Raw genomic sequence first — 25,737 nt, 5'->3', positions numbered from 1 at the left:
ATGATTATTATAAGTAGTAGTAGTAGTAGTAGTAGTATGCATAATTGATGTGTTTTATTGGATATTTGTATATATTATTCTATCAATAATATATTAGTAGTAGTATTGTATTATTATTGTTTGTATTTGTTATTTAATATAATAATAATATAGTTGTTATAATTGTGTGTTTTTAATTGAATGTTTTTTATATATGTCTGTATTTTTTATTTATTTATTTATACTAGCCTATATGATTATTATTTGGCTATTATTATTATTAGTAGTAGTGCATTTAGATTGCATTATTTTATGAATTTGAATGAAGCTCAGTTGAAGCGTTTGTTGTAATGTAGCATGTCTCCGTTACGCGGCGCTGTAGCGCAAACACACGCGCGCAAAACAATCGAGAAGAAGAGCTACCGGAAGCATGTGTTTGTGACCATGTGAGTAGCAGCAAAGCAGCACGAAATCAACCCAAGCGATCCTGAATTATTTCATAAAAACAATTAGTTTTATGTTACATCATGTCGTCTTTCTTTATAAAGAAAAAAGTCATCTCTGCGGCTCCTAATAAAGGAGATTTAAAGAGAAAGGTACGCCAGAGAAATATGTTTTTATTTAATATTTTAGCTTTCAAAATGTTAGTTGATGCTTTTTGTTAAAAACAATAACGTATTTAAATCGATATTATTATTTTGCATTTCAAGAGCAATGCAGATGATGGCAAAGGCAGATCAAAAAAGTTCAATAAGCGAATGGACGAAGAAATATCCAGTGACTCAGAAAATGAAAGGTACTGCAGTATGTTGTGGTTGATGAACGCTGATATTAATAATAAAAAATATATGTATGTATAAAGTCACCGATGTCTTTCCTCTGCAGCGCTGATCCAAGAAGAAAACAGCAGGAAAATGAAGACGACGAGATCGAGGAGACGCCGCAAGAGAAGAAACTTCGCCTGGCCAAACTCTACCTGGAGCAGCTGAGAGATGAAGGTGTGTGAGATGTGACTGAGATCAAGCTTCCACTCGAGACCGAACCATTGTCCCTGTTCTCTGAACCTGTGTTCTCTGTGCTGACACTGTAGAGGACAAGAGAGCTGAGCAAGAATCATTCGAAGAAGATCTCATCGCTGGAAGACTACAGGAGGATGTGGTAGGTCCACCTCAGCCGGGGTCATCGCTAATATTTCATATCGAGATTGCTCAGGTATTCTGAATAGGGTTGCAAAGGGATGGAACATTACCAGAAAAACCTTCCGAGAATCCCTGTAATATTCCAAGATTTCTAGAATATTTCAGAAATTTACTGGAAATGTTCCACCTTTTTGCAACCCCAATTCTGAAAATGTTTAGCAGAAACCATTGAAGTTTTGCTTTAAATTTTTTTGATAGCTCAGTTAAATTTATAAAATACAGTGGTGCTTGAAAGTTTGTGAACCCCAAATATCATAATTTTTTCACACAAGTCCTGAAAGTAGACTCAAAAATGTGTTGTAATTTAATTGTTAAATTAAAAGGCTTTGATGTAAATAATTATTTTATTTTAAAATTGTGAAATCCTGTAAAAACATAGAAAAACAGGCTTTAAAACTGGCATTAGATTACATGTAAACACAAGCAGCGGGACAAACAAGTTCTGAATATTGATAAGAATGTATTTATCACAGGGATTCCCAAACCATTTTGTCAGTTAATATTTCAATAATTTAGCAATACATGCACATGCTCACGGATCTTTGATGATTAAATTTTCATTGTTTTTATTTTTAAACTGTTTCTTTATTTTGGCTCATGCTGGCACATTAACAGTTATGGCAAATGAAATGTAGTTTGCTCTGAGTTCTTGAGTGATTTATGCTTTTATTATATTGTTAATATTACTACCAAATCTCAGAAGGCTCGTAAAAAAAACTAGAGATAATGGTTTAAAAGGAAGTATGATTTACTGTAAATAAATAGTTTCATAAAATAAATAAAAACCAAACAAAACAAGATATTTTTATTAAAACTGTCTATTATTTCGAAAGATGTTACATATGGCTACAGTAAGTGGATTTTTCATAAAACTATTATAATAAGAGCTCTAATTATCCCATGATCACTTGTTTTTATTCACCCTCTTCAGCTGGAACAGAAAGGCAAACTGCAAAGACTGATAGCCAAAGAAGTGAGTGTTGTTTTCATTAGCTACTGGGCATATACCAGACCTTTATCTGCCACCGTTACTTCCTGTTTCTGACATCACCCTGACGCCTCTTCTAGCTCATAGCTCCAGACCCAGCAGAGGTCAGGCTGTTGAGAGGACACAAGCTATCCGTCACCTGTCTCGTCATCACCCCAGATGAGAAATACATCTTTTCTGCAAGCAAAGACTGCTCCATCATCAAATGTGAGTCTGACAGGTCAACATTGCTTACATTTTCACATCAGTAGATGTTGAGGCTTGCATTGTGCAGCATAAACTTGAGCCGATCTGCTTCTAAATAAATGATCATTATGATCTACAGGGGAGGTGGAGGGTGGAAAGAAGGTGCAGAAGATCGCAGGAGGCCGGAAGGGAACAGAGGCGCGTCATGTGGGACACACTGCTCATATCCTGTGTATGGCCATATCATCCGATGGGAAATACCTGGTGAGAGCTGGAATTCATTAGGTCACATTATTTATCATTACATTTTTCTTTGGTCCATAATTTGAGCTTTTGGTATTTTGAGGACATGTCCTAATATATTCATGCCCAAGTTATCAATTACATGAAATAAAATTGAATAATATGTTTGATAGTTAGTATAGATGTTTAGCAATATGTTTTCATAGTACAATGACGGCATAAGACATCTAAGTCCTGTACTGTTTATTGTCAGTAATTAATAAAGCAATTAGTATTTTAGTTAGCAAGGACACATTCAATTGATAAGTAACAGTAATGACATTTCTAATGGTACAAACCATTTCTATTTCAAATAAATGCTTTTCTTTTGAACTTTATATTTATCAAAGAATCCAAATTGTTTTTAACTTTGATAATTGTATGAAATATTTCTTAAGTAACAAATCAGCATATTAGAATGATTTCTGAAGAATCATACAAGACTGATGACTGAAAATGCAGCTGTGTCATCAAAGGAATAAATCACATTTTAAAATATATTCAAATAGGAAATGTTGAAGAGGTAAAATTTATTACACATTAGTGCTGTTTTTACTGTATTTTCAATTACATAAATTCAGCCTTTGGTGAGCAAAAACCATTACAAATTTTATACTTATGGGTGGTTTTAGAGTGATTTTACTCATATTTTACTATGAAATACCTGTCTTGATCAGTTTTATCTTCTGGTACAATTTTTATCAACTAATTGAAAAGAGAAAGTTGGATGCAATTTAATAGATATGATTTTATTTGTTTTATAGGCTAGTGGGGACATGAATAAACTCATCCTGATCTGGGATCCTGTGACATGTAAACATCTGTACAAGTTGAAAGGACACAGAGACGCTGTATCGGTGAGTAGAACATCACTTCTATATATTGTGACTTTAGATGATCGTTTATGAAATGTTTGCTCACATTTGACTTAAAGGGATACTCCTCCCCAAAATGGAAATAATGTCATTAATCACTTATCCCCATGTCGTTCCAAACCCATAAAAGCTCTGTTCATCTTTGGAACACGATTTAAGATATTTTGGATGAAAACCCGGAGGCTTGAGACTGTCCCATAGACTGACAAGTACATAACAGTGTCAAGGTCCAAAAAAGTATGAAAAGCATCGTGGTGAATATGAGCTTTTGGAGAATATGAGCTGAACGCAGGCATTGTATGCTCTTCTGTGTCAGCCGCGCCACAAGGATGCACTGTTTTCATTCAAATCAAATCTTTGTGGTGTGGCTGACACAGAAGAGTGAAGCTGCCTGCGTTCAACTCATATACTCCAAATTGGTGCTACGCTGATGTGGAGAGACAGAGGAGACGAATTGTTGAATAAAGTCGTTTTTTTAGTTTTCTTCGCATACAAAAGGAATTCTTGTTACTTCATAATGTTACAGTTGAACCTCTGATGGCAGATGGACTATTCTGACGATGTCTTTCATACTTTTCTGGACTTTGACAGTGTAACTTAGTTGTCAGTCTATGGGACAGTCACAAGCCTCCCGGTTTTCATCCAAAATATCTTAAATTGTGTTCCAAAGACAAACAAAGCTTTAATGGGTTTGGAACGACATGGGGATAAGTGATTGATGTGGGTGGAGTACCCCTTGAATTTTTTTCTAAATGCTTTTGTTTGAATGCTTCCTCCGTAGGGTTTGGCCTTTAGACGAGGGACTCATACCCTCTACAGCGCGTCACACGACCGCTCGATAAAAGTGTGGAGCGTGGACGAGAACGCTTATGTAGAAACCCTGTAGGTACACCTGCTGCTGTGGGTAGTATTGTAAACCGGAGAATTGTACTTCCTCTTTATTCTCAGGCTTAATTTTTGTGTTTATTGGTGTCTGTCATCAGGTTCGGCCATCAGGACATGATCACTGGGTTGGACTGTTTGAGCAGGGAGCGATGCGTGACTGCGGGAGGACGAGACCGAACAGTCCGAGTGTGGAAAATTGCTGAAGAATCACAGCTCGTCTTTCATGGGCACGAGTCAGTTTGAGCTTGTAGTCATGACTTACCTTTTTTACATTATGACCTCAAAATGACTTCAATTAAAGCACTTAAAGACTTCTGTTTTGACCTTAGTTTTGTCTGGTTTAAAGATGAATAATCTTCTCTTCTCTGTATGTTTCTGTCCATGTCTTCTGTCTGTCTGAAGGGGCTCCATTGACTGTATCCAGCTGATCAATGAAGAACACATGGTTACAGGTGGAGATGATGGGTAGGAGAGTGCATTACTTACTATTAATCATTGCAATTATATTTAAAGACGTTTTTACCAGTGTAATTGTCAACTAAAGCTAAAAATATAAAAAACTGTTGTTTGGTCATTGAAATAAAATGGAGCACATGTGCTCCTTTGGAAAAAAAAGTAAGTGTTAAGCACTGCTTTAATATATACTGTATTTTCCGGACTATAAGTCAGGTGCGACTTATTTATCAAAATTAATTTGACATGAACCAAGAGAAATGAAGTAACAGAAAACCGTCTACAGCCACGAGAGGGCGCTCTATACAGCCAGAGATGCTGCTCAGTGCTCCTGTAGTCTACACTGAGCAGGTTAGAGCGCCCTCTTGCGGCTGTAGACGGTAATGTTTTCTCTTGATTCTTGGGTATAAATAAATGCGACTTATATGTTTTTTTCCTCGTCATGACGTATTTTTGGACTGATGCGACTTACACTCAGGGGCGACTTATAGTCTGAAAAATACGGTAAATGATAACATTCACTCGAGCTTTGCTTTTGCACAGCTCTATATCTGTTTGGACGGTTAATAAGAAGAAGCCGGTGAGCACAGTGAAGCAAGCCCACGGTAGCCATGGCCTCACGGGTCTGGAGCAGCCCTGCTGGGTGTCGTCTGTGGCGGCGCTGCACAACTCCGACATCGTGGCATCAGGTGCCTCAGGTGCACATACACACACACACACACACACACATGCAAAAATCCAACTATCACTCACGGCCAACAAACCCAGCACACTTAAAACTACATCCTCACGGAAACTCTCATTTGCTTTTTTGTCTCACACACACACACACACACACACACACAAATACCATCAGGTACAATATTACCATCATAATCTGTCCTCGTTCCACTTTGACCTTATTCACAAAGCTCTCCGCCTTCTGTATTTCCATACGAGACTGCTCTCCAAACACCTGATTACCATCAACATCATTGTTGTCCCTCCCCAGGCTCCCATAATTCAGCAGTGCAGCTGTGGAAGTGTGGGCAGGGATTCAGAGGCCTGGAGCCGCTCTTCAGCGTCCCTATGGTGAGCGGTACACATCCACACAGCTCTATTAGACTGGTTAGAGTCCGTCTGCTATTGAATCAGGTCCTATTGTGTGTGCAGTACTTCATCTGGAGAGGATGAATAATGTATCCGTTCATAATACCACTATTTTTCACAACTGCACAGTGTCCAATTATGTGTCTGTCAGATGTGCGGCTCTTACAGCAAGTGTATCCTGCAGGATAATGAAATCTAATAAGCTTTTATTATTACTCTTTTAGACTGGATTTGTGAACAGTCTGAAGTTCTCAAACTCCGGGAAGTTTCTTGTAGCAGGAGTTGGACAGGAGCACAGGTGAAGTAATTTTAAGTCTAGTGAAGAAGTTATTTTGCAATTATCTGCCGATTGAAAGAAACTAATTTCATATAGTGCAATTTGCAAAATCTAATAATTTTGTCAGTCAGTAGTGCACATTTTCTATTTTCAGATAATCTTCAGTAAATTCAGCAATTGCATCAAAAGGATTCAGCTATTTTTTTTATTGGTCATTTAAATGTGTGTGTATATGTGAAAGGTAGAATTTTTTTGTGCACCAAGTGCACCTTTAAGTTTATTTAAATGTACTAATATTATTAATATAACATGTCAATAATATAAATGTTTTTTATTCTTTTTTTTTGTATTAATTACAATGTGTGAATTTTCAAGGGATAAATTTTAAGCAATAACAATATACTACCACTAGATGGCGCTAGTGTGAAGTGAATGGGTTCATTGCGGAGAATTTAAACATTTCTTCATCTTGATTTTAATCTAAGTTTTTCATTTTCAGATTGGGCCGATGGTCGAGAATAAAGGAAGCTAGGAACGGACTATATATTATTCCTCTTAAAAGACAAGCTCAAGAGCAAGAAGTTGTCCAGTAATGTGGTCTGTTCTAGGACTTAAATTTGATATCAAAGAACTTTCGGTTGCTTTTTTTTTTTTTTTGTAAAAGAGGACCTTTTGATTAAATGTTTATTAAGTTTATCTGTTTTGCTGCTCCTTATGTTCAAAGCTCCACATACTAGCACACATTTTTTTATCAGTGTTACAGTCCTTACATTTTTAACTCAAATGAAATGCATTTATTGATAAACCTGTGAGCAAAATGAAGACTTCAGTTATTTTTAAAAAATAATTTATTTACATATATTACAAGTATAACACTGTATATCACCGAAGTTCACATTAAAACATCTGTAATGTTATCTACTTTTTCCAAAACTCACCACTAAGAATTTAATGCAAGTTCAAAAAAGGGAAATACAGAATATAGTTAGTTTTTTTTTTTTCATCTTGCAATGACACCTAAACTATTCCATGAGGACCAAACGTGAGACTTTTTACCACAACACTAAAAGGACGATAAACTCCTATCCAAATGAAATTGGACTATTTTACCACCAAACAAAAATGAGACCTTGGTTACAGTCTCCAATTTACTGGGAATACAGCATCTAAATTCACATACCATGGGGAACATAAATAAAAGTAATATATTTTGTGCAAGTTTCATTGGTGCTCAATGTCCTGTGGTTGCAGTAATCACGAGACTTAAACATTCGTATATCATGTCTTTCCCCAACAGCGACTCGTTGAAGTCCAACAAAATACAGTTATAAAGACTGAGAGCTCTAAGTCTACGGTTAATATTATTTAAGACTAGTCAATTTATTTTGTAGTGTACATAAATCGGGGCACATATTGCCGAGTCTAGCATCATGCTCAACATCATGTTTCTTCAAAATAGCTTCCAATCCTGTGTCATGTGGCTTTAAATCTACTAGACTAGTACATCGGCACATGGGATTTATAATCACATTTACAATGGTCCTTGTCCTTTCCAAGCTCTTGACCATAAAGAATAGCTTTGCTGTGTAACTGAAAGACAAAAAACATGCTTGGTCAAGATAAAGGTGACCAAAGAATCACTTGGGACACCTTTTATTCTTTTCTATTTTCCAGGAGATGAACTGCGATTGACTGCAAAAATACTCAATTGGAGTATCAAATGAAGAGAAATTGCATTCAGTTCCTGATTTTGATGATGAGATATAAAATTGGTTAGATGGTAAGTTCATCTTCACAACGATGATGTCGTAGCGTCCACCACCTCTCGCCCGTTACACACGGTTGGCACTATGGTAGAGGCTGAAGCTGTGGAAATTCAGTTTTAAGTTGTTGACAAGAAAAAGGCGAATAAATAGTGACCAATAACCGTTAGCTTAAGTTTTAGGAGTGAATGTGGCTACCTTGTGAGTAGGTGGAGCTCGGTGCGGTGGTTGCGATGGAGAATCGGTTGTCTTTGGCCCTCAGTGTGGTCACATTCTTCTGAGGCTGGAAAAGGATGATGTGGACTTTGGGGGCAAAGAGGCAGCCAAGGACCACTGAGCCGCTCAGACTGACAGAGATGCACATGGTGGTGGTCTGCACCTGTATCAGCAGGAAGAGGGTTAAAACATGTTCAGATACGTTTGTTACCCAATACTTGGGCAACTCTGTTCAAACCTTTAATGTAAAAAAAAAAAAATCTGATTTCACCAGAAACATTTGCTTAAAATGAAGCCTATTTAGGACCATAAAGAAGATTTGAGGTGAAATATGACCTGATTTTGATGAAACATTCTGTATTCATTCTTACTACTGTGCATCTGCTGTATAGTTAAATATGTGAGACTTACAGACACACTGCCAAGATATAAAGTTATTATTATAAGAAAAAAAGCATTAGATATGAGATATAAAGTCACAATTGGGAGATCTAAAGTTAAAGTCAGATTAAACTTTAAGGCAAAAACAGTTCACATTGTCATCAAACATCATCAAGGATGACTCATTTCTGAAAAGTAACCATTATAAAATCTACCGTTATTTTTTGTTGTGAGGTGTAAATTATTGTAATTTCTTTCTCTCTTTGAAATGTAATGGCTACTTGTCAGCTTCAATGATGTATGTTGCTGACAAATGTAACCTCCGGAGGGCACATCCTTCAAATAAGAGACCGCAATTGTTTTTAGAGATCTATTCGACCCTGCTGTTGGAGACCCACTGTCCTGCAAAGTTTTACACTAACCCTAATTAAACACCTGAAGCAGCTGACCAAGGTCTTCAGGATCAGTTCACAGGCAGATGTGTTGAAGCAGGACACAAATAAACTTTGCAGGACAGTCTTCAGGAGCAGGGTTTATTCAGACAGAGAACATCCCAAGCCAAAAAGTCACTCCATTATGTTCCAAAGGTGGTAAAATAAATCACTTAAATCTGTTTCCTGACACCTAACCTTTAGGTCCCATCTCCTCTCCCTCCAAAGGTTAACTGGATGACACAGCACTCCAGCAGCACTGATATTGACAGCACCAAATTAATCTGTGTGTATTTCTTTGTGGATTCTGTGTGATTGTGTGGTAAAATTGTTTGCTGTTGGAGTGCAGGGATTGCCACTTTTAGCCAGGGGACATTCTTGATGACCGTGTTTACCGTGTCACTAACTGAGCTCTGACATCTCCTGCCCCTCAGTGATGAGAGTCTCCTGATAACATGTGACAAGCAGCCCTCGTCCCTCAGATAGTGTTTCTGTATCGACTAGACATTCACAGCGATGTGCTGTGTGTTTGAGCTGGCACACTGAGTTTGTCTGGTTACAAGAGCCAGAGGCCAGCTCTAAAAGTAATCTCATGTTTGGTGTGATTACTTGCAGAAAACTTCAAGACTTAACTGACTTTTGAGTTATATGAGAAGACAGAATCTTAAAAGGTATATTTTGGCATATCTGTAGATCTGATTTCTCAATAAAACAAAAATCATAGAACCACTTCTATTTAGCTGCCTTTTGTAATTAGCATTCTGTCCTTAAACATGCCCTGTGGTAGTAGAGATATTCAGACTGACAAACAGTTATTACTACTTTTTTATGTGTATTGCTTTTTGTTACAGTTTATAAGAAAACTATATATCCATTTGGATCAATGTGTGCAGGTTTGGGAAGTATCTCTTTTAGCATAAGAGTCACACCCTTACGAAAAATAACCATGGTTTTATTATAGTAAAACTGTAGTAACCCATGGTTTTTTGGCGTATTGACTGCCATTTGTAAAACCACAGATTTACTACAAATACCATGGTAAAACTATGGTTAATATAGCAAAACCATGGTTAATTTGTGGTTACCATGGTTTAACTATAGTAACCATGGTTTTTTGGTTTTATTCATAGTAAAACCATGGTTAATTTTTGTAAGGGCAGTAAAGACAGTCTTGTGTAGCCAGACCTTTATCTACAGGCATAAAGTCTGGGCCATTTTGCAGCTTAGTCTGGCTAAAGCCAGGCTCACACTGCAATTTCTAATAGTCCTTTGCGATTGTTGCTTGTCACATTATATGAACATGATCCCCATGTCACACTGTAGGATCTCAGTTGTCATAATGTCAGACTGTCAAGATGCGACCAAAACAGATGTACGCAAGAAGACTTGTCTGGAGTTTTACGTCATCAAACCTTGACCAGCGTTCCCTTGCTATAATGGTAGCTAGCAAACAAAAGTAATATGTAGTGTTAGTTTTGTTAATTACATGCCTTGATAATAAAAAAACAAAACAAAAAACGAAGATGATGTGTGTGGAGAAAGTCATGGCTGGGAAAGCCATGGACTTCCAGTTCTACAGAGGGAACTTGAGGTAATTTTGTTATTCGAGTTTAAACATCCTGCCCCATAATAAATAAACTCAGTGAGTTTTTTTTCTTGTCCTGTCCACCTGACTCATTTTGACATTTTCACTGAGGTGGTTTAAAGTTGTCGCGCTTATTGTTCTTAGATTCAGCGCTCCTATTGGGTCTTGGTTTGATGGTCATCATAGAAGTCACAACACAGGAAAGTGTCTGAAATCTTCTGACACTGACAGAATTTAATCGGTGGAAAACGTTTATTGCAACAGCCATTAATCACCTCTTGGTGAACATGTCAAACAAGTGATCAAAGACATACGCTTTTACCTAGTATTGTAGGAATCTTTCAGTATTTCCAAAATTGTACAGTGTGAGCCAGGCTTAAGGTAAGAGTCTCCAACCCAGATTTCAGCTCCAAACCCAATCAAACACAACTGAACCAGCTAATTAAGGTGTACAAGGTTACTTTAAAATTACAGGCAGGTGTGTTGGAGCATTGTTGAAACTGAAATCTGCAGGACAGTAGCTCTTCAGGAGCAGGGTTCGAGATCCCTGGGCTAAGAACTGTGCACACTAAAAGAAAAAAAAAAGCATTTGATGTACTTGCCACAGGATTAGATATCACTACAATAGACTGGCATTCACCTTTAAACCTGATTCTAAATATGGGCTCTACTTACTCTGTAATCACTGGCAGTGACGTAGAAGATGGGCTGAAAGGCCAGCCAAATGATGCAGGTGGTATACATGGTGAAGCCGATGAACTTGGCCTCGTTGAAATTCTCTGGACACTTCCTGGTCTTGAAGGCATAAAATGTGCAGAGGATGATGAGGATGCAGTTGTAGGTGAGGGACACCAGCATGCTTGAGTCCAGGCTGTTGCATTTCAGAGTCACCACATCCCTCCGATCTGGACCCACCTCTTTCCTTACCCCCGGTGCCTCAACCAACAGCCAGATAAGAGCGACCAACAGCTGAGCAGAGATAAGTGCGGCACAGATTGCTACTTGAGAGGCAGGGCTGATGAAGCGTGGTCGTTGGGCACTGTCCCTTGCCCCACCAAAGATCCGAGCAATCCTGTTGGTCTTCGTCAGCAAAGCCGAGTAGCAAACAGCAAAGGAAGTGCCAAGCCCGAGACGTCGCAGGGTGCATACAAACGCTGAAGGTTTCGCAATGTAAATGAAGGTCATGGCATAGCACAGAAGCACACCAAGTAGCAGGATGTACGAAAGTTCTCGACCACTAGCTTTTACCACTGGAGTGTCGTTGTTTCGTAAGAAAAGCCCAGCCACGGCAAGCGTACACAGCATCCCCAGACAGGCGATAGTAACGGGTCCTACTGCCCATGCATCTGACCAGTGGATATACTCCTCTGGAAGCTCATAGCACCCTGTCAGGTTAGCAAGTGGCCATTCTCCAAATCCACAGTCCATACAGGTAAACTCATCTAGGAGATATTGGTGGGGTTGGCATGGGATGCAAATCCAACAACACACATCCCCAGGCTGCATACTTTTAGCTTCATTTGGTTGGCATGGGTCACTGCACTGGGATGTCGGAACTATTCCAGAAGCCCAAGGCACCACACTGATATTGAGCACCAAGTCCTGTGCCCAGTAGCCTACCTTCCGGTAGACAAATTTGTTTTCCTCTTGGCGGTAGTGAAAGATGTTGTAGCGGCCCAGGCTGTCACCTAATGAGGTGAACCGGACCACATTCTCAGTGTCGGCAGGCCTGAAAGGGGCTGAAAAAGGTTTAGAGACATTAACTTTTGTAGTGGCTTGAAGCAAGAGAGTGTGTGCAACGTAAATTTGCTCTAAAGTGATCATGCAATAATCTCAATTCAGAAGCTAATGTGACTGATGTAATCCCTCAAATTTATTTTTCAACAAAGATTTAATCTGTTAAAACAACATTCAGTAAATCAGCATATTTTCCCAGCTCTGATAAACTGAGTACATTTACGTGGACATCAGTAATCTAATTATTTACCTTATTCTGAATAAGGCAATATTATGCTTAATGTGTTTACCCATGTAAATGTATATGGGTGGTGGATAAGACACATGCCTTTGGTGTGAGAGACCTGGGTTCGAATCCACTGAGACACACCAATGTGTCCCTGAGCAAGACACTTAACCCCTAGTTGCTCCAGAGGTGTGCGACCTCTGACATGTATAGCAATTGTAAGTTGTTTGGGTAAAAGTGTCAGCTAAATGAATGAATGTAAATTTAATGAATAAATGTTTACATGAGTTGCTTTTAGAATATTCCTTTCATGTTTCCGTTTTAAATGTTATAGTACATCGATCGATTAATGGCACACGCCATTATGTTCCCAAGCAAAGCCATCTGACGTTCCCTCCTGAATTTTACATATCAACATACAGTTTGTCTTCGGTACTATACAGTTTTGGGTGTTTTATTTTACGAAAGCTTCAAGTGTAGTTAATTATGTCATGCTATACGTGCAAACAGACAATGACGGATAATAATGTGCCTTTTTCTTGAAGCCATGCTCTTTTGTTTGCCATCAAATGGTTGACCGCTGCCGTGTGTATCCTGTTGCAAAATGCGGCAAAGTCCTTAATTCGATTTGTTTACTTCAAATATGACTTTAGCCAGAAAAATCTGTTTGCATGGTAGATTTGTAATCAGAGTATTGTCTTATTCGTATTAATATCAGATTATTGTTGTCCGTGTAAACCTATTCCCTGATTATCCTCGTTGAGATTGCATTCTGTTAGAGACCAGGTAGAGCTCTGATAATTTGATATAGAAGGTTTCATGTCTTTAAATGTAGTAATATTTGATACCTTCAGTGAGAGACGACATTGATCTGAGTGTCAAATGAGGTTTCAGTGCATTAAGACTCTATTATTTGTTACATCTCATTTTAGGTAGATATAATTCAAGAGCTTCTTCATAGGTTGGGAGGAAATTTTCTATTGCAAGAAACATGACTCAGTGTAACTCGAAAGGTCTCAACTGGTAATTAACTTTACTCACCATCAAACTTGGTCTTGAGAATAAACTCCCTGTAGAACCGTTTGCCATTGCCTGGCTTCATGGCATCGCAAACCTTTGTGGTATTGGGGCACACAGCTTGCCGCATGTTGTGTAGGGCATAGGCCATTGCATAGACCGCATTCACAACAAACATGATCTTTGATTCTGGCTTAAATGACCCATTCCTCAGGCTATTACTGGCACAGCCTTGTTCGTGTAGATGACAGCCAAACCTGTGCTCCCAGAATTCCCTAAACCATGGGTTCCGTGTGTTCAAATCTGGTGTTAGCTTGGTGAAATAGTCTTCAAACTCCCTGATGGAGTATGAGGCAAGCTCAATGGTGAAAGCCCCGTTAGCCGCCTTCTCGCTGCCGTGGACTACGCTCTCTTGTGCTCCCCAGCCATCACTGGCCACGAAAATGAAGTTAACATTCATCCTGGCTGCAGCAGACAGCAGTTCTCTTGCATCTTCGCTTTTGGTGAAAAGGATCACCACTTTGGCATTGGCTTTTTGCTGAAGTGAGCGAATGACATTTTCATAATTTCCTCTGTTTACTGAACGGCTAACTTTTACTGAAGTTGCAATGCAGATTTGGCGTACTCTGGCTTCTTGTTGAAACGCATCAATACCCGTCTCACCGTAGTCTCCCTCTGAGGCTACAGTAGAAACATAGGTCCAGTTGAAGTACCGTATGATCTCAGCCATGGCTTTAGCTTGATAGAAGTCTGGTGGGACAGTTCGGGCAAAATAATCATAACGAGATTTGTCGCTGAGCTTGGCACTAGTGGAAGCATAGCTTATCTGTGGGATCTGGAAGAGTCGAAGAAGGTTTGCCACCTGCAACGAAATAAAAATAATTGATCATTAAGCAGCAAAACTTTTGTATAATGCAATTTTATTCAACTATTGTAGCACTTTGCATAAACCTGACCTTTAGCAGTTTAGCTTTAGCAGTTTTTTTTAAATGAATTATGCACGCATCTATATTAAAGCACCCATTATTGATGTAAATTGTAGTCTTTTTTTTTTTTCTTTCTCTGTTTATCATCAGCTCTGTGTGTGGCAATAGAACAATGCTAATTGCCCCGGATTAATAGCACTGGGTTTCATAGTTATGGGGTAACCTGTAATAAGCCCAATTTAAATAGAATGTTTTTCTTTGAAAATAATTAAAATGTCCTATTTAAAATTAATGTAACAAATTAAATCAAGACTAAAAATATATTTAGCACAAGGGACTGTGGGCAATTTTGCAATAAGGTGCAGGTTTTTTAACTAAAATACATAGCACAAAAGTGGTGCAACTGTTTACTGAATTTGCTCCTTTTTGTGAAGAAATAAGTTTATACCTTGCTTTGTCATAAATTAAATCCCCATTTCCCGAATGAGTGAGGGACCTACAGATGACCTTTGCAAACTTGGTAAATGCAAGATGTCCCATAACATTCTTTTGAGTGTGGGAGGGGGGAAAATACAGCTTTTTACCTCTTTCCTGTTTTCCTATCTCTTTCATTCGAGCTTTCGTTTCAGGCTATAGTTTCATGGGACTCAAACAGACCTAATTCTGATCGCACAAGATAACTATGCTAGCGGACAAAATTATAATGTTAGGTATGGTGCAAGTTTTCCTCAGGCCATGACACACCTTCAAAATCTGAAATGGGTGCTATTTATCATTTTCACTGGCAAATTTTGCAAGAAAATGGGCAGTTTTCACTTGAAAATGCTAGAAAATCTTGTTCAAAGTCAAACCGTATTGTATTTGTATTTTTATGAACAAGGTGTTATCATAAGAGGAAGAAAGGGCATATGTTCTAATTTGCATTTTCTTCTTCATCTTCTGTTTTCTTGCAGTCAGTGGTTCATTTCTAATGATTAGCTGGAGAAGCTCCTTGCACTGGAAATTATGATAATAGCACAGTCTCCAGGGACTTTTGAGTAATGACTGAAATTCGTGTCTAAATTCACACCAACACATGTAAGCGTTTCAGATGTTTAAAAAAGCTTTCAGCAGTTATTATCAGCTATTTACATTTCACTCACATTCAAAATTCAAGCTTTTAAATGTCAATTCCTTAAATGTATCTAGTTAAGGTGTTTGTAGCTGCCTTTAAAAACCACACACAAGAAAATGTACGTGCTTGAAAGATTCTTTATGCTACTATTTTTCCATTATTATCCAGAGGAAAATTTTTATTGCTCATAGGTTGATCTTTAATAGCTCACAAGACTTAATATTTTAAGTAACTGAGTTGCTTCCTCTAAAATCCCTAAAGAGAAATAAACAGACCCAAATGAGACCATAACTGACCAACAGCAACAATAGAGCAATAAAATTATCTTGTTCTCAGGACAAAATTCTGAGGAGCATGAGCTGACTGACATAACTGCTTTGTGCCAGTAAGATGGATAGCATGTTTAAATATCAATCAACAAAATGATTGGGTTGTACTTGTTGGGTTTAGCTCTCAACTGACAGACATTAGAGCTGATGGGTGTTACACTCACATGTTGGTTTCTGACAAGCACACTTAAAGAATTCTGTTCATTCAAGCCTGAGGGAGAGCAGACAGTCTGCTAAGAGGTGGAATTGAGAAAATCTGATGCAGTTCTTCACAGAGGGAGAACACTAGTTCGGCATCTCGCCTCTGCTAAATTTGACATTGTATGGGCTAAAGCATAAATAAAAGTGAACAAATCAATGAAACGTGGAACTAAAGTAATCATTCATTGTTACTCAAACTACATTGCCATTGAATTTCCCTGCTTTTTCCTTGGCAGTTAAATTTTCTAAGGAATTAGAAAAGTGGTGGTGATAATATATGTGATATGTCTGCAAAATCTGATGCGGTCATCAACACCTCTTAGGCATCACTGGCCACGGCTTTTCAGCTTTAGAAGCTCAAGCAGATGTTGATATTCCAGTTACCTATCAACGCATTACTTTTCTTTTAGGAAGCGTTAACTGCCAGAACACCAGTGAAGCATTTGACAGGGACCACCTGAGCTGACTCTAGTGCGAACACTGCTGCCTTACCCAGGCTGAGGAACATGAAGATATAGACCTTGCTTCATTACCCATTCTAAGAGGAAAACTGCTGGGTAGCTTTTGTTGCGAATCATGGTGTAATGTAAAGGCACCCGCAAAACTCCAAAAAGCAACAATATGTGACATTGTCATTGCTACTGAAAATGAATTTATGTGCAGTATGAAAGTTCTATTTCAGTCAGGCTACAGCCAAAAGGAGGGATCACAAGTCATATCTAGAGACCAAAATATCGAGGCAGTTAGTGACATCCCAGCATGACCCAGAACACCTTAGCAACCATCTGACAATGCCTTGGCAGCCAAACAGAACCATGTAGAAACCATCTACGCATTAAAACATATTACTGGAGTACGTTTACTACTCCAGTCTTTTACTTAAAATTTCACATTTAATTCAAAGTGTCACTTGTAAAATTTACTAGCATTGTGTGTGTGTGTGTGTGTGTGTGTATTTAATGGAAAACTAAAGATCTTAAATATTGTCTTGGACAATAGGGGGCCTCAGATACAAGAAGGCTGAGAACCACTGACTTAGCAACACCATAGCAACCACCCTAAACACCCTGGCAACAATCTAATAACAGGACACTGTAACAATTGGTGGAAGGGAACACATAGCACTGTGGTTGCAAGTTTTTTGGAGGCAAATAACACTAACATTTTCATCCGAAAATATAAAAATACAATGCATAATCTAGTTGTTCCTGACATGTAATTCTTAATTTTAATATATCAAATGGAGGATAATCACATTTAAAAAATATTCTCAACTTATTCAAAATGTTTTTGAAAGGCTGGTTAAAGTCTGTTCTAGTGGTTAGATGGGGCTGCAATAGAATGAATAAGCATCTGACCCTGTCCTGAATGTGAGCCGCACACCCAAATGAAAGGCTAAACAGGGTCAAGTGATGCTCTGTGACTGCAAGACCCTTTCTCAAGCTTTCCCAGCCTCCTACTAACATAACAACACCATCTGCTTTTTCCCAGGACACTTCTTCACCAAGTGCTACACAGCTAAGTGTCATCTTCACTCTACGGTAAGAGCTTTAATTATTTTAGAGCATTAATTATAAGAGGTTATGTTTTTGTTTTCACTTTAGTGTCTTAGACTATCTTAGACTGTGTATTTATCTGATGTCTGTGCCACATCAGCGGAAGCATTCAGCCCTCTTGTGTGAGGACCAATGAGTGTAAAGACCTGCGACTTTACCTGCGCGACTTCACCAAGCAACGAAACAGGCAACGCACTTAAGTACTATTTTTATCTTCCTTTTACACAATTTCCTTTTCTGTCCTCTCTTTTCCACCTCTATCATGTGTTTCCAAAACATTCCTGTTGTCTCTGGGCAACATTCTAACGTCACAACGACTCACCAACCCCAGCTGCGCTCTCTAACAATTTCTCTTTCTCTCACTCCCCCGCCACGTTGGCCAGGGTGGGATCTGCTCATTTCTAATTAGAAATACTCAACCCTCTCTTCTCTATGCAATTATAACTCATTTGAATCTCATGTGATCACTGTAACAGCTCCTATAAGAATTCTGGTTGTGGTAATTTACCACCCTCATCAGGTAAATCAGGTAACCAACTTGACTTAATGTACACACAGATTTGTATCTCAGACAACATTCTAGTAAAACCCCTACATATCTCTGACCATTTTAACTACATTTTGCTACCCGTGTGCCACCAACCCCTATACCGGTTACTTTTAGACAAAACCTTTGCTCCCTTTCCCCCTCCCATCTTTCCTCCGTAGTATCCGGGTATGGATGAAAGAATATCACCTACAGCTCAACCTGGCAAAGACTGAGCTTTTTGTCTTCCCTGCCACTCCAACTCTACAGTATGATTTCTCCATCCAGCTAGGCTCTTCTACAATTACCCCATCAACTTTGGTCAGAAATCTTGGTGTAACCTTTCATCTTCAAAGACCACATTGCAAAGACTGCTTGATCTTGCAGGTTTGCATTGCACAACATCAGAAAGATCAGGCTCTTCTGAACTTCTTGTCCAGGCCCTTGTCATTTCTAGGCTGGAATACTTCAATGCTCTTCTGGCTGGAACTCCATAAAGCACAATCAAACCTCTACAAATGATGCAGAATGCAGCGGCATGGCTGGTCTTCAATGAGCCCAAAACAGCCCATGTTACACCTCTCTTTATCTCCTTGCACTGGCTAAAGGTTGTATCAAGTTAAACATTGATGCTTGCATATAGAACAGCCACTGGCTCAGCACCCCTCTACTTTCACTCACTATTACGAATCTACATCCCCTCCAGAAGTCTGAGATCTTTATTTATTCTTTCTCTTTCTAGCTTGTACTTTTTGAACACTGTCTAAAACTTGGTATAGCAAGACTTCCTGTGTTTGTTTGCCTCTTTAAGAAGAATCGCTTTATGTATCCCCCAATTGCAAGTCGCTTTGGATAAAAGCGTCTGTAAAATGACTAAATGTAAGAGCTAAAGAACTGTAAATGACTAAACATGACAAATAAATAAACATGGTATGCATAGTAGTCTGAAATTGGTTTGTTTCAATTAGTGCTAATTATATTATCATTCAAAATCTCTAATTATGTGGGAATGCAAATGATTTGGCATTTATATGGCATTAATTATAATCGTTATTTTCTGTTGTTTTGGCATCCCAAGAAAACCACATGCAGTTCCAGCCTATTAACATTTTCAGTATCTCAGACCACAGCAGACATCTCCATATGAGTGACCTTGAGACACACACACACCTACTCTGAAGACAGCACAGTGTGTTAATAATACAGAAACACTAACAAAAAGTGACTCGTGGCAAACAACTTCACCTTAAGAGACTCACAAGCATAAAATCGTCTAACAATACTTGCTCCACACAGCCAATTTCACAAAGGATACCATTTTGTCACATACTTTTCATGCATGTGATTATTATTTATAATTCTATGCTCATACACACCCATTTTGTGCTGGAGAAATATGATAATATATTCCGTCACCTTGTGGGAGAGAGAAAATGTGCCAGAGATGAAAGGAGCATGGTGGCTATTGATTGGTTGGCATTATCAAATACATAGCTCAATATGTGCCAAACTCTCCAAATGTCTCACATACAGAAAAATCTCAACAAACTGGTTTCTGTCTTTTTAATTAGTGCTATCTGACATGAAAACATTCAGTTCAGATTGTAAGTTAACTAAAGAAAAAAACAATTATTCACCCTGATGTCGTTGCAAACCTGATTGTCTGTCTAACATTTCTTAACATTAATGGGCACCAGATCTTTCAAGCTTCAAAAAAGATCCCAAAGTGACCCATTTGACTCATTCCTGAAATCAAATGATAGCTTTTCATGACATTATTCCCTCATGATCTGCCAATCCAGTGAGTTGAACTGGAGAAACGAATCAGTATCGTTGTGAATGAATCATTTAGACCAGCGGCTGGTTGTATAAACTGTTTAGACTAGTCTTAAAAAAAGTTAGTCATCAAATTTTTTTCTTTAAGACTAGTCATAACTTTTTGAATTCATTTATGAAAAGGTAGATTGGTTCCAAAGTGACAAAATGACAGAAATTATTATTTTTTGGATGAACAAGTCTTTTAATATCTAAATAATTAAACAAAATACATGCCACATTTTCCAAGATGTTTGCTCGTAATGATGTGCATTATGAATACGAATTTAACCATGAGACAATTAAGCTATCGTGAATGACGTGCGTTGTGAGTTGTGAAGCTATGACGCTATGCTAGGGAAGCTATTCCCTCTCTAGGGACCTGTCACTCACAAAAAAAAGCAGGATAGTCTGCCAATCTCATCACCACCACCACCCACTCCAGCACTCGATATAGCTCTGCCTCCCGCCACCATTACCCACACACACATTAAGCTTTGTCCCGATGAATGGTAATATGTAAGCCCTGATTTGCAGATGGCAATGGGTGAAAAACAGGTGTGAGAAAACCAGCGAGGACATGTGCTACCGTGTGTGTGTTATCTCCTTTATATTCATGTTCAGTTGTGTCATGCTTGTGTTTGGGATCGCTGCCAGGAGCGGCTGTATGAGCTCCAGGTTTGCTGAAGACCCCTCAAAGCTCTTTCACCCCAGTGCTGGACAGGTGGCATGGGCTTTGGCAAGCCTTGTCCAGCCCCTGTTGGCCAGCACTGTTGGAACCCTTATGAAACAAAAATATATTGCAGTATATTGGAAAATATCATGTAATATATTAGGCATATATTCTTATATATATTTATTTTTTCCAATATATTGCAATATATTGAAAGCGGCAATCATTTGTATATTTTGCAGTATATTATATAATATATGTGTCATCAATATATTATTAAATGTATTCAAATATATAAAATATTAGAAATAAAAAGGGAAAATAATATATTACAATATATCACAATATATTTTAAGAAATATATTGGTAAATATATTTTCCTTTCGTAAGGGAAAGGCTGCTGACATCCTTCCCACAAGAGTGAAACAATAAAATGTGTATTTCTCTGCACAATATATTGTGTGCATAAAAGCATTGAGTTCTTGCTATATTTGTTATATATATTTAAGTTGACAGACAAGAAGATTATATTGTCCTAGGAGTAAAACAAATTTTCCTTCTAGTTTTTAATGACAATCACTTGTGCCGAAATTGCTATGTGATTAACCACTTTGGAGGTCACAGGAAATGATATCATGGCAATGCTGAATGGCTGATGGCATCACAAGAATGCGCACAGTCTCAAACCCTTCAGTATAGCGACTATCCTGCCGGTGCACAGCTGTGACGTAGGAACCAAACTTAAATATCATAAATTATCATAAATGAATGTTTTTTTTTTTTTTTTTTTTTTTTTTTTTGGGTTAAGAATTGGAATATATAATTTCCAAAAGTTTTTAAATTGTAAAATGCTTTTTGACCCCATATCAGTGAAGTTCAGGGATCTACCATCAGGGGTTAACTGCACTGACATTAAAATGTACATTTTTGCAGATTATAGTTGAAATAAATGCATTTTTGTTTAGTTTTTTTGTCTGCGAATAGTGTTTTTAGTATTAATTTATATATAGAATGTATTAATATTTTAAAAGCTTTTTTATATTTTCAGTTTTCATAGCAAATACAGTTTTTATGTGCTTTTGTAATTTTTATTCGTTTTTTATTTAGAATTTTTATTTAATTTTTTGATTTTAGTTATTTTAATAATTTAACTTAAATTTATTTCATTCAGTTGCCAAGGCAACATTTCTAAAAAAAAATAATAATAATATAAAAAAATATATTTTTTGTAATATTAATTTTTTTAGTTAAAAGGATAGTTCATCTAAAAATTTAAATTTTACTTCCAAACCTGTATGAGTTTCTCACTTCTGCTAAACAGAAAACAACATATTTTAATGAATGTTGACAGTAGCCCCTGACTTCCATTGTATTTATTCATTTATTTTTTCCAATCTATGGAATTCAAAGGTAACCATCAACTGTTTGCTTTCCAACATTTTTATAAATATATTTGTGTTCAGCAGTTATTTTTGAACAACATGTGAGTGGGTAAATGATGAATGAATGAACGAATGAATGAAATTATATGAAAATGTAATTTCATATGGTATGACCCCCAACATTTTGAAACCCTCTTTGTTGTGCTGAAGTTGGGCTTAGATGTGTGTACAGCAGTTAACAATGTAAATTCCAGCACAACTGGCTTAACAATTAAGCCACGATTCCTACCGTATAAAGTATGAGCGCAGGGCAATTAGCACTGAGTCATCTCATGCTAATCACTGCTCAAAGGCAGAGAAGCGTAATTAACAAGCTTTAGATTCAGAGTCTCTGGGCTCTTCACTCAGGAGGAGGTCAGTCTGTACGGAGGAATCTATTGAGCTGACAGAGCTGTGGGCAGATGTGTATGTTGTTTCGGTTGGATAGGGAGGAGTAGAGTGTAATGTAACTAAAAGAGACGTGTCAGAAGTACTTCCTTTGTATATTATATTTACTGCTATAATAACACATTCATATTTCATATCCATGTCTTTGTGTGAGAATGCAAATAAACATTAGAGAAGTTGAGAAACTTTTTAATGATAGTCTGAGCTTAGACAATAAACTGAGCAAAATGTTTTTCAGGGGTGTAGTAACCACTTTTTAAAGTTCAGTGAACTCAAATTATATTGTAAGAGTCGCAAAACAAAATTGCAGACAGCTGCATAATACAGAGATTTTAAGACCAATCAGAAGTCTTTCTTTGCTTTGGTTATGTAATGAATATATGCAGAAGCAGTAATTTACCATTGCTTGTACCCACTTACCTGCCTTTTAACTGCTGAGGGATTGTTACATCACCTGATTAATATTCATGAACCAGTTCTTTACAGTCTAAATAATATATTATTGTTTTTGCATTGTGGCAATAAGATTTGAATGTGCTTAACTGTTATGAAAATACAATGCAAAAGCATTTCAGCATTTTTCTTTAGCTTAAGTACTAAAATAACTAGAACTAAAAAAAGTATAAAGACATATTTTTGCAAAATGAATAAAAATGACAAGCACACAATTACACCACTAAACCTTTAACTTTAATTAAAATTAAAAGCTAAAAATAAAATCTAATTCAAAATATTAACAAACTCTACAACTGTATATAATGCTAAAATAACACTGTAACCCTCATGAAGCAGTAAAAATCGAGTATTCATTTTATTTTTTTGTAACTCTTCCAGGTCAAAAGGGACCTGAATGCTTTATGAAGGTGGTCAATATTTTTAGCTGGTCCAAGTTAACCAGGTTTATTAAACATGAGTCGAAACCTACTGACCATCTAGTCATCTAGATTTATTTTTTAGAAAGATATTTCATATGAGCTGCTTTGCATAGTGCAATATTATTTTAATACTGTGGGTACTATTATAGTTTTTGTTAAAGGTACAATTTGTAAGATATTTGCAGTAAAATATCCCAAAACCACTAGGCTAGTGTTATATATTTTGTCCAGCTGATTACTAACAATATCTCTAATGTTTTCAACTACTTGTAAATCATGAGAAAATTCCCTTTGTAAACAGTGTCACGGGGCAGTGCAGTCGCCTGTCAATGACGTTAATTCCCCTTTGTTACTGCATTTACTGACATAGAAACCACATGACAACAGTGTCGTGGACAAATGCGGAAGTAGCTTCGAGACCAACTTCAATTAGAAAGAGATGCCGATCTCGCTTGTGTTTTACTTGACAGATGAGTTGTTTTGATTCGTATCTTTACAGAAAACTTATGCTATTATAACGATCAACAAGATTAGTATTATGGGGGATACACGCCAAACACGGGGTATCGCATCTCTAGACCCCCGCGAGGACGCGACTGATCCATAGTCTGATCGCGTCTTTGCATTGACCTTGTATGTAATCTACTCGCGCAAATAGTTGAACTCGCGTTAAATCCATGATTTATCTTCCCGTCTGATTGATTGTCGTCAGCAGTTGGGTAAAAGACAATAAATCCCATCATTTCACGCTCATTCTTAGCGTCATCAAACCACACGATTGTTATTGTTTTGATAGTGCACCCTCTAGTGGCAGGTCCTACAACCTGTACCTTTAATATTTTTAATTAGATTTTATTTTTGTACTTTGCTTTCATTTTCATTTTAGTGATTAAGTTTGAGCAAATTTGCTGTTGATATTTTCTTGTCTTGTTTATTTATTTTTTATATATAAAGTTGAAGTAGTTATTTTATTACTTAAACTAAATTAGAAATAAACTAAAAATTTGAAATATTTCCTTTGTAACTAGATGAAATAAAATAAGTTTACAAGTTTACATGTTTACATGTATGTATTTTATTTTGTTTCACTTTATTTTATTTCAGGTATAAAACATTTTTTTATTTTATTTTATTTTATGGTTTTAGTTTTAGTCACCACATTTAGATTGCTGTACTGTCCACCTTACCTGTATAGAAACATCACTATATGATCCTCCAATCACTCCAGAGATGGCCAGAGGCAATTCGTCTGGCACAGGATTTGACCCATCGGGACAGATGAAGCCTGGCTGATGAACTTTTGTGAGAGAAGCCCTCACAAACTCCAGCGACTGTTCTAGTGCGTACGTGTCTTTGGAGCAGGTGTCCAGTATATGGGCTCCCAGCTTCAAACCAGGCAGGATACGGTTGTCCTGATTAATTTCGTCCAGCGCCAGCAACATGGCCTCCAGCCTCTGGATCCCACGTTCTTCATTTATCTTACCGCAATCCTCCGTCCCTTTGCCCTTCTCGTGCACGGGGAACAGCCCTCCGATCACCAGGTCTCCATCTATGATGATCTCCCGCTTGGATCCGGCCAGAGGCGGGGTGTACCTGGGGCTCGTTTGGGCCAGAGGAATTAACAGGAACAAGAATATGGGCATAACCCCAGCCATGACGGGGTTATGAGAGGTGAAGAGCTCTTATAACAACCCTGTGTGGTTTAGTTGGTTGAGATATTAAATTTGTCTGCCGTTGATTGTGGACACATCTCGGTATCTTCTCCCTACCTGAAAAAGAGACATGAATATCATTGACTCGTTGACTCATAATGCAAAATAAACAACACTGAAAATGAAAAATATCATTTTTACACGATTAATACCTCTGATAACAGAAGCATACAATGCAGTATATTCACATATTACATAAGAAATTGAATCTGCATAAGGTTTTGTGGTGGCAATGAGGAGGCGGGCATGTCTAGATAGCAATTCATCCTGATTGAACTCAACATTTCAGAGGTGAGGCTCTGTTTTCTAGCTTCATTAATTCAGATACATCAATAACTCCCAGTGACTCCGTAATTTTCGCATGGCGTCAAAGGTGATGGATATCGTCTTTTTGGTTATGAAAAATTACCACCTGAGGGAAGAGGATGAAAAGATGAAACGATAAATAATTTCAGCTGATAGGAAAATCTTTCGCAACTATATTTCACTCAGACTGATAGAGCTTTCATCTCTATTTAGAGATGCCAGACTATCTCCTTTACTTGTAACTACACCATTTCAAAGATTATGTATTTAACTTCTATTATACATTTTCCGATGGTGTATGTTTTT

General features: G+C 37.6%; 2 protein-coding genes across 3 annotated transcripts; one reads left to right on the top strand and one right to left on the bottom strand.

The window, feature by feature from the left end:
• The first annotated feature begins 398 nt into the window (after positions 1-398).
• Positions 399-6,909, top strand: LOC113055355 (U3 small nucleolar RNA-interacting protein 2-like). 2 transcript variants are annotated; one of them, XM_026221610.1, is made up of 15 exons: positions 399-575; positions 690-775; positions 865-977; positions 1,070-1,137; positions 2,110-2,151; positions 2,247-2,373; positions 2,492-2,616; positions 3,399-3,491; positions 4,291-4,391; positions 4,493-4,627; positions 4,797-4,859; positions 5,391-5,545; positions 5,839-5,918; positions 6,161-6,234; positions 6,713-6,909. In XM_026221610.1, the coding sequence occupies exons 1-15, from the start codon at positions 507-509 to the stop codon at positions 6,804-6,806; spliced, it is 1,425 nt and encodes a 474-aa protein (XP_026077395.1). In that variant the 5' UTR covers positions 399-506; the 3' UTR covers positions 6,807-6,909. The 2 variants fall into 2 exon arrangements, with proteins under 2 accessions (XP_026077395.1, XP_026077396.1); XM_026221611.1 differs by having other exon boundaries at positions 400-575; positions 5,391-5,536.
• On the bottom strand, positions 6,851-25,181 carry LOC113055354 (metabotropic glutamate receptor 2-like). The gene is made up of 5 exons (XM_026221609.1): positions 24,601-25,181; positions 13,594-14,431; positions 11,265-12,328; positions 8,175-8,355; positions 6,851-8,079 (listed from the first exon to the last, which is right to left on the bottom strand). Exons 1-5 carry the CDS (start codon positions 25,066-25,068, stop codon positions 8,006-8,008), a joined length of 2,625 nt encoding a protein of 874 aa, XP_026077394.1. The 5' UTR covers positions 25,069-25,181; the 3' UTR covers positions 6,851-8,005.
• Between the last annotated feature and the right edge of the window lie 556 nt (positions 25,182-25,737).

Source organism: Carassius auratus, chromosome 36 (genome assembly GCF_003368295.1).
Source record: "Carassius auratus strain Wakin chromosome 36, ASM336829v1, whole genome shotgun sequence".
NCBI lineage: Eukaryota > Metazoa > Chordata > Actinopteri > Cypriniformes > Cyprinidae > Carassius > Carassius auratus.
The sequence above is the reverse complement of the archived record's forward strand: the minus strand, read 5'-3'. Positions and strand labels throughout refer to the sequence as shown.

Excerpts from the sequence above, each read along its gene's own strand:
- LOC113055355 (XM_026221610.1), top strand. The coding sequence starts at position 507 with ATGTCGTCTTTCTTTATAAAGAAAAAAGTCATCTCTGCGGCTCCTAAT. Across the intron at positions 576-689 it reads AAGGAGATTTAAAGAGAAAG|AGCAATGCAGATGATGGCAA; the intron begins GTACGCCAGAGA and ends TTGCATTTCAAG. Across the intron at positions 2,374-2,491 it reads AGACTGCTCCATCATCAAAT|GGGAGGTGGAGGGTGGAAAG; the intron begins GTGAGTCTGACA and ends TATGATCTACAG.
- LOC113055354 (XM_026221609.1), bottom strand. The coding sequence starts at position 25,068 with ATGGCTGGGGTTATGCCCATATTCTTGTTCCTGTTAATTCCTCTGGCC. Across the intron at positions 14,432-24,600 it reads ATAGTGATGTTTCTATACAG|GTGGCAAACCTTCTTCGACT; the intron begins GTAAGGTGGACA and ends ATTTCGTTGCAG. Across the intron at positions 12,329-13,593 it reads TCTCAAGACCAAGTTTGATG|CCCCTTTCAGGCCTGCCGAC; the intron begins GTGAGTAAAGTT and ends AACCTTTTTCAG.